Source organism: Poecilia latipinna, unplaced genomic scaffold (assembly GCF_001443285.1).
Source record: "Poecilia latipinna isolate Pla-1442-1.1 unplaced genomic scaffold, P_latipinna-1.0 Scaffold1934, whole genome shotgun sequence".
Taxonomy (NCBI): Eukaryota; Metazoa; Chordata; class Actinopteri; order Cyprinodontiformes; family Poeciliidae; genus Poecilia; species Poecilia latipinna.
The window spans coordinates 31401-40750 of NW_015114550.1; the positions used below are offsets into that span (position 1 = coordinate 31401).

General features: G+C 36.2%; 1 protein-coding gene across 1 annotated transcript in view; it reads left to right on the forward strand.

Annotated features, from left to right (window-relative positions):
* The window catches only part of ilf2 (interleukin enhancer binding factor 2), a 45423-nt gene that overhangs the window by 18099 nt on the left and 17974 nt on the right, over positions 1-9350 (forward strand). The window contains exons 8-13 of the mRNA XM_015015617.1: positions 124-240; positions 691-769; positions 873-960; positions 2006-2067; positions 4922-5036; positions 5238-5328. Coding sequence (XP_014871103.1) covers positions 124-240; positions 691-769; positions 873-960; positions 2006-2067; positions 4922-5036; positions 5238-5328 — 552 coding nt within the window. The remainder of the gene's footprint in view (positions 1-123; positions 241-690; positions 770-872; positions 961-2005; positions 2068-4921; positions 5037-5237; positions 5329-9350) is intronic.

Below are 9350 nucleotides of genomic sequence, written 5' to 3' on the forward strand. Positions count from 1 at the left end.
GTATTTCTAATATTTTCCACATCTCTACATTTTTTTATTATTGATTTTTATCCAGGATTAAGTTTAGATTAACTGTGAAATTGTTTCATACCCTAAATGTCCTTTGTGTATGTCTATTTTCAGTGCTGTCCATGCTGACCAATGAGACGGGCTTTGAGATTAGTTCAGCTGATGCTACTGTTAAGATTCTCATCACCACCGTACCACCGAATCTCCGCAAGCTTGACCCAGAACTGCACTGTATGACCATTCACATCATGCATCATGTGCATGTCCAACACATGTCTGCAGGGATGACTACTTTGTGATGTGGCAGTGGGAATGAATGTGGTTATTTCAAAGTTAGCACCTAAAAAAGAATGATTGACACATCGTCTGTTCTATAAAAAAATGTAGAAAATTTTTAAAAAATAATTTTCTTAAGGAAAGTTGGTGACCTCTGTATGTTTCTATAAATTTGAAGAAAAAAATAGTGCATGACATTTTTACTCAGTACAGCCTGTTAAATGTTTTGGTTAAACGCAAAAATATTGGTAGTCATATTTTTCTATTTTAAATTTATGTTGACATACACAATGTTCTGACAGACTTTGAAGACAGAAGTGTCATGAATCTCAGGATATTTTAAAATGTTGGATGTTGAAGTAGGTTGGATGTACTCTTCAATAAAAATCAAATTTTATGTGTTAGTGGACATCAAGGTGCTACAGAGTGCCCTTGCTGCAATCCGCCATGCACGCTGGTTTGAAGAGAATGCTTCTCAGTCAACGTAAGAACGTTTGTGAACACACATCACCACTTTTTTTTCTGTTCTGGCTCCTGCATTACAATTCTGATCACCTGAACTTTCCCATTTTGTTTCTAATTTTTAGAGTCAAGGTATTGATCCGCCTCCTGAAAGATCTAAGGGCTCGTTTCCCTGGTTTTGAGCCTCTGACTCCATGGATCCTGGACCTACTTGTAAGTTCCATTCATCTGACGTTTTATAAACTATTGTTCTAAATATGTCAATTAGTAAAGTGTTTCCTAAAATGTTGACATGTGAAAACACGGGACTCTTTGCTGACTTAAGCTATTGTGCTTAAGTTTGCTACAAGTGATGTAGAGGACATCGCTTATAGCAGATCTAGCTGTTATTCAATCTGTGCAGTACAAATGCATAAGCATTTTGTTGTTAAAACTCTGTTGGGCTTTCATTTGACTTGTCTGTGTTTGTTTCTACTTAGTTGTGTATATTGAGAATTTTTTCAGTTACCCAAGGTTGATGTCAACTGTAAAGCAACCATCCGTCCATTAGTCAGCAAACGTCTGAGGTTGTGGTTTTTTTGTAGAAAGACACACTCCTCTTCCTTCACATTAAAAAAAAACTTTAAACAGAACGATATCACCAACTCTTGAAGTTGCAGTGTGCAAGTTTTATCATAAATATTTTTCACATGCATTTTTTAAACTGTCACTATGTTGTGACAATATAGTACGAGACAGATAATCTGTGAAAAAAATAAGCTCCTTCGCCTTCTCCCATTTTTCCCAGTCTTAACAACAGAAATACACAACTTAGTCAGAAACAACCAATCATAGCCAGGAGAAGAGTTTTAGACCTTTTCCTGGCTAGGAGAAGGGTAGCCTCCAGTGTACCTCAAATCAAGGTTGTGTATGCGCTGCACACAGATTCCATTTCCTCTCTGCAATGCTACAGCTTCTCTCTGTCAGCAGAGCCTTTTGGAAATGCTCAGTCTAGTTAGCATGGTCACTGGTGACAGCAGATAAGCAGTTTACACAAGAGAATTGTAAAAACACATTGTGCAAGGCTGGTCATTGTTCCATGCATTTGTGGAACAGGACTCATTCTTTGACAAGAAACCAGTATGTGGAGCAATGTGTGATATTTAACTGAAATGGTTAGGGCATAGGCACACTGAACAGCGCATACATGAGATTGATCAACAACACAAAGACACACCTCCATATTTATGTTGGCAATGTTATGTTGATTGTGTTCCAGGGTCATTCTGCTGTGATGAACAACCCATCCAGGCAACCCCTGTCTCTGAATGTAGCCTACAGGTCTGTTCTTAATTTAAGGGGTTCTTACACCTCCCGCAACTTTTTAAGCATTTTCAAATTATATTTAAAACATGCCCAGGTAGTAATAGCAACAGCAAATTGTGCATATAAATGTCAAATTCTATGGAGAGGGGACATTATGCAAGTTATCACAAGTGGGTCCTATGCTTCCGCCACGTGTCCCTTTAAATCAGGAGTGCTCAGTACGTCAATTGTGGGAAGATTTTGAGGCAATCTCGGCAGTAGGTGACAAACAACGCAGCCAGGACGCTGAGACAAGCATGTCATCTTCTAACGCGCTTATCAAAAATATTCACTAAGACCCAAACATTTGTAACTTTATTAAAGAATAGAAAAATCAACAAAACGTGTTTAAATTAATGACCCAACAAAAATAATAATCTCAGTAATTATTGTTTCAACTAGGTGGAGCGCAATTCTGTGCGTTTTGGTTCCATTACCAAAATAATAAAAAAAAAAGGGCAACTCAAAGACTGACTGCGACTAGAAAAGCAGGAGCTTAAAATTAGCTAATCAATTAGGTAATGAGTGGTTTTGAGTTGATCACCTATTCGAGTTATTTTACCTTTGTTTACCTTTCCTGTGGCGCATTACAGCCTTTGTTATTTCTGAACATTCAATAAATGACAAACTTGGACTAATCACCTCGTTCCCTTGCAAGTATGTCATTTACAACAAACATCAAAAACAGTAAATATGTTTCATTAAGTATTTTACAAACAAATGGCTTCTACTTCACTTTAATAGGTCCGCTATAACTGATTTATATTTGCATATAAGATAAGTTAATAGAGTTTCAATTACAATTTTTATATCTTCGTATCATGCGGTAGATCTCAGTTGGCTGATGAGAGACAAGTAGATCTTGGTCTCAAAAGTTTGGGCACCCCTGCTTTAAATAGATTTGATAATTTTCACACATATTGCTTACATGAGCTTAACTCGACTTATGTATCAATAAGACTGGAAAAAACACTAACATTTAAATTTAAAAGACAAATCAATATCCCCCCCCCCCCCCCAAAAAAAAACAAAAAAAAAACTGCAGTTTGATTATTGTAATTGGGGGTGGGGGGCTATTTGTAAACCCTTACCATACAGTACATTATTTGCTTAACAATAATGCCTCACTTAATTCTAGGGCTGTTTAAACAATTGTTTTAGGAATCGAGTATTCTATTATTCTGACGAGTAATCAAATAAAAATTTGATAAAATAAAATATTGGTAAATTCTACCATAACAGCAGTATTACTATCGGATATCAATATCAGCTCAAATTTTCATATTTGTGCATTCTTAGAATTACTTTTCTTTAGTTTAGAAAATTAACCTGTAAAAATAATGACTCACTTTTTAAGTTGACCTGGAAAAAAATAGACAAAAATCTGAAATACTCAATTTAATAACAAAGAGGCAAGCTCACAAAGACACTTCTAAACAATTTCTATACACAAGTCTTTAGTTTATGTATTCAATGTAGTCAATTAAATAGGTGAACTCTCCAAGCCATTTGTAACTTTTATATCCATATAAAGAACTAGATTTGGCTCCTTCATCACACACAGTAACACATCTGACAGCCACAACACACTCTCCCACCCATTTTTTGCGACAGGTTTCCGGTTTGTCCTTAAAAGCTACACCTACGTTAAGCATCAACTACAGAGCAGTAGCCCGCTGTGTTTACTTTATCCGCTCACCTGTTTAAATACTGCAATCTTCTCTGCTGGGAGGAGAAAGACTTAAATACACCATGTATCGCATTAGTCAATTTAAGGATGCTTATTGATCCCTCCAAAAACTATAAAAACCCAGACATTATCATAACTCAATAAAATACCCCCGGACCAAACTTAAAAATTGAACTTTATGCTACTAGCACTTAGCTTTAGTCAACAACGGTAACACTTTATTTGAAGGGGGGTGAATAAGACTGACATGACACTGTCATAAAACATGACATAACCTGTCATGAACATGAATAAGCCTTCATGAATATTTATGACTGTCATAAAGCATCATTCGGTAAATTATGACACTTTTAATACAAAGTTGACATTATTCAAAATGTCTTTGTTATGACAACTTGACATTAACCAATAAATCATTACTGTTATACATTTGTTATAAAAGTATTACTGATTGCACTTTAAAAATTAGATAACTTTATGTTATTAAAGGTAAAGTTTAAACAGTAATGATTTCCTGTGATGTATTTTGTGATTCACTTTGGTCAGCTGAGGCTGTTGTAAATGTGCTATGTAAATAAACTTTGACTTGACTTGAGAAATTTTAATAATTGCGGTTCTTGAATCATTCGAGGAATCATTACAGCCCTTAATAAAGCTGCTGATTAGTTAGCCTTTGCACCGTGCAATTGTATTCTTTCTTTGACAGGACGCCAATATGTGGAGCAATGTGTGATATTTAATTATACATAACTGTCAATAGTTTTGTCTAAGGTTATTCAATTTAAAATGTTGGTAAGCAAATAATGAATCCAATCTTAGTTTTGTTTTGAGATATTTGTTTGCCTTTACCTCAGAAAGTTTTCATACTTTCACCGCTGGGCCTATATGAGGAACAGTACAAATCTCAGTATAGAGGATCTTCCTGATTACTAGTTGCTAAAGCACTTTCCCCCTTCTATGACACACTTATCTATGCACTTCATGAGCATAGATAAGTGCATACTTTGAAATTAGAATCTGCTGCCCCTTATGTGGGTTTGTTGACAGTACTGACATACTTTGTAACAAAAATGTGTATGCTTCTCAAAATCTGCACACACTTATCTGTCTAAATAGAAATGTTGTTCTGAATTTGCTTAGGCGTTGCCTTCAGATGTTGGCTGCTGGTCTCTTTCTTCCTGGCTCTGTGGGAATTACTGACCCCTGTGAAAGTGGAAACTTTAGGGTGCATACAGTCATGACTCTGGAACAGCAGGTAAATGCTTGGCTCTGCAGTAGCAGGACATCCATGGTGTTAGTCAATATTTATTATTATTCTTAATATAGGATTCCGATAAATATCTTGCAAATAGAAAAAATAAACTTGCCTCAAGAGTGGTTGTTGACACAAAGCAGCTGAACAGAAGTAAGAACTGAAATATGACAACCTGATGATGTTTCTTTTGTTTTTCTTTAGGACATGGTGTGTTTCACTGCCCAGACATTAGTAAGGGTGCTCTCTCATGGAGGTTACAGAAAGATCCTTGGCATGGAGGGAGACGCCAGCTGTAAGAAAATGGCTTTTCTTTGCTGCCTCCTGGAAATAAGAAGGATTTCCGACTTAAAACAGACCATTAGTTATTATTTTTCAGTTGGAATTTTTTGTTACTTTTTATTTAGAATTACCCGTAGGTAAACCAGAACATATTTTGTGCAGATGTGCTGTAAGGATATGAAACTTTTACTACGGCTTTACTGCTCTGTTCAATGCTTGCTAATATTTTGAAGTAAATAGTTTCATAACATCTTTAAAAGCTGCACAGAATGTTGAGATAGCTTCAGAGGTGGAAAGAATACCTAAATAAAGCATTTGAGTAAAATACAAGTGAAGTTGCTAAAATAAAATGTTACTCAAAAGTAAAATTTTACTTTTTTATGCTTGTGAATTTCATAAAGAAAATTAGAACATATTGGTTTCAAACTATTAATTGAAGAACTTTTATAGATATCCATCAAAAAGAAAACATACATAAACATACATACAAATGTTTAATTCCTCATGTCTTTTGTCAGCTTCTATCTTTACAGTTCTCTACAGATAATCTCCCCCCATCTCAGCATCCATCTCTTATCACACCAAACCTGCTGCATCCTTCAGTACTTCTACAAAGCTTTCCTATTGTTTTCCTCCTTCTCAAATCCTGGCAGTTCTGATCTTCATTGCATCCTTTATCCAAAATGTCCACTGTCCTTCCTATCTTAACAGTTTTAAATAACAGACTTCAAACTAAGAACCTGATGGTCTGTTTTCAATTCAAATCATAATCACAAGTACCAGATTAAACTGATGTTATTTACATTTGTTGTTAAAATACTATTTAGAATGTTTACATGGTCACAGTCTTGAACATAAACCAAGCTAAATTTATACTGTATGACAAAGCTGTTGCCTTTCTGTTTATCTGTAATATAATGTAGATAAACTGGTTCCATGGGTTTTTTTCCCTCAGAGGATGATTTGAACTGCACTTCAGTTTTTTGGATTATGCCTCATAAGTACTAGCCAATCAGCTACTGTGCAAACCACAGTAACTGATTACTATCCTAGCAGAAGGATCAATATTGTTTTTCTGATGGTTTTTTTTCTTGCTATTTTAGGTTTTACTCATAAATTGACATTTAAAATGTAATTGAGTACTTCTCTAAAAAACAAAAAAAGTACCCATAAAAGTTCAGGTTTTTAAAAACAACTTAACAAGTACATACAAATACAAATTTCATTCAATTGCTGTAGCTTGAGTAAATGTAACTAGTTAGTTTACACACTGGATGGGTGTACTGCTGCCTTTTAAGTTTTAGCATCACCATCCACCTTTCCACATCTGCAGAACTGGAAATCAAAAGCTGGTTCCAAATAGTGGGCCATATAGTGATATTGCCCTAGGTTCAGGATGAGTTTTAGTCTTTTGTGAAAATCTGTTGTATTTTCCAGTTGCTTTTCTTACAACTGCTTATTTCTATGGAGGACCAAAACCAACATAATAAGAAATAAAAGAATAAATATATAAATAAAAGAATTAATGTATAAATAAAAGCATAAATATATATTTAGTTTTTCCTTTTCCTTACACATGCGTTTCTGTCAAGTAATGTATATATTTTCTTTTTCATTTCCCCTAAACATGCGTTTTTGTCAAGAAAAATAGATATTTTGCTTTGTCTGTGTTTGCTTCTCCCTTTTCTGCTTGCTGTACTTCTGTTTGCTGTATTTCTGCTTGGTCCTTTTTTGTTTGCTGTATTTCTGCTGCATCAATATGTTAATGAGGAGAGCTGTCCAGCTCCTCTACTATTGGCCAATAGAGCTTTGGAACCAACGTCACTGCGTGAGACGTTGTTGGGCGTTCAGCTCGCTCGGTGCATTCTTTACAGGCCACAGACTAAAACAAACTTTATCCCAGTGGTTTTAATGTGTTACCAACTGCAGTGACATTAGTTGTGAGTTGGATATTCCAATGTCTGCCAAGAAAACAGCGTTTAGCTCTAGGTTGATCCGATTTATGAATGCTAATTTCGGCCAGCCGTTCTCCAGCTCCCTCCTCAACGCTCGGAGGTTCACTTAGGGCTGTCAACAAATTTCCGAACTGAACACTCCTGTCAAACAAATGTTAATAAATGCCTTACCTTATGACCAACTGATACAAAAAAAGTGGAAATTCATGCTTTTACATGAAACAGACTACCCAGCTTTTAAAATGTCAAGTCACTTAGGGCCAGAAGTGAAAGTAGTTTTAAATTCTTGGGGGTTCTATGACAAAAGTATATGTATGTATCTATATGATTGAATATTTTGATAAGCGAATCAGAAGAGGATGCGCTGGTTTTAGCCTCTGGGCAGCATTCAGTTTGTCACTTACTGCAGAGATCGACTCAAAACCTTCCACGATCCACCGGTCGATCGCAATAGGTTACACTGGTTTCTAGTGAATGTGGCACACAATATGGAAGCTATTGAAGAAAACATTAGATTATTTAACATTAAAATTATTTAAAATATGACGACAATTTAAAAGAGGGTAGTCTGTTTCATGTAAAAGCATGAATTACCACTTTTTTGGATCAGTTGGTCATAAGGCTTACAGGGGGCCCACATGGGAGGCAGAACATACCTTCAGTGATCCAATTTTTTTTTTATCACATCTGACGAGAACTGTAAAAGGAGAGGCCTCTCCTGTTGAAAACTTTGTACAATACCCCAGTAGGTTATATAGTAGGGTGTTCCATGGTTGCTAAAAACCTTACCAGACTGACTGATTTTAGTGACATAGTGGGTGTAAAATATTGAATAAAATGTTGTGCTACATGACTGGCTTTATTTTCACTCTTATATTTGACTTTACGACACAAAACTACAAATGAGTCGTCCTTATTGTCTCCAGGTGCATTCTGGGTAAAGCTTGTCACCAACGTCATCATCAGTCACTTGGCAACAAATAGCAAACTAGCTGGAGCATTTCTTCGGACTACGTTAACATGTTTTGAATTTGTGTTGTTTCATCATTTGTGACCAGAAGCCTGATGTTTCTGTTCTTTTCTTGGTTTGTTATACTTCATGACAGATGGACTTCAAAATGACATAGTCGCTCTCTGTGGTGATGAAACTTGTTAGCTCTGCTGTTGCGGGCATATCTATGTTGTAAATTTCATGTCTATATTGTAAACGCCGTCTTGTTCCGCTACTGCGTCACATGTTTGCCTGAGGAGCGGAGGCAGCAGTATGGCGTCTTGTCTGGAGCTTATAACAAGGTAAGTTCCATGTTAAAATGATCATGTTTTTGACTATTTTTTTATGGAGGCATTATTTTTCCGTTTACGCAAGAGTATTGATTCATATACATAGTTTGCTTAACGTACGTTTATTTGTTTGGATATCACGGTATATACGACTGTTTATTATCTTAACCTAACTTTGAAACTGTCAGGAAAATCTGGAGGCCATTTGAGTTAACATTATTTAGCTGTGGAGGTTGTTTTCTTTAAGTTTTTGGCTGTAGACTGCAAAATGGGGGAGTGGCTGCGCTGGACCATTGGCGCTGGACCATTGGTGTCAAACTCCAGTCCTGGAGGGCCACTGTCCTGCAACATTTAGATGTGCCGCTGCTGCACTACACCTGAATACAATAATTAGGTGATTAGCAGGACTCAGGAGAACATATCTACACAATGAGGAGGCATTTGAGCCATTTGACTGGTGTTTTGTACCTGTGGCATATCTCAAAATATTTTTTTCTTTGTTAGTGTGTCATTGTGGCTGCCATCGGCGGCAGTTATACAGTTTGGTTTAATTTCATGATTTTAAGTTGATGTAAAATATTTTATGTTTATTGTAAGTTGTGCAAAGGTTACCGGAGTGGAACCAATGTTAATTTGTTGTTTCATTTAGGCACATATTTTTAGTTACATGCAACACTCTGTAGAGCAGTGTTTCTCAACTTTCTTTGGGCCAGCGCCCCCCTAGCCTTTATCCAGGTCCCTCACCGCCCACCACCAAAGAATTTGTAGCCTACTTTGCACTGACCATTATTTTATCATT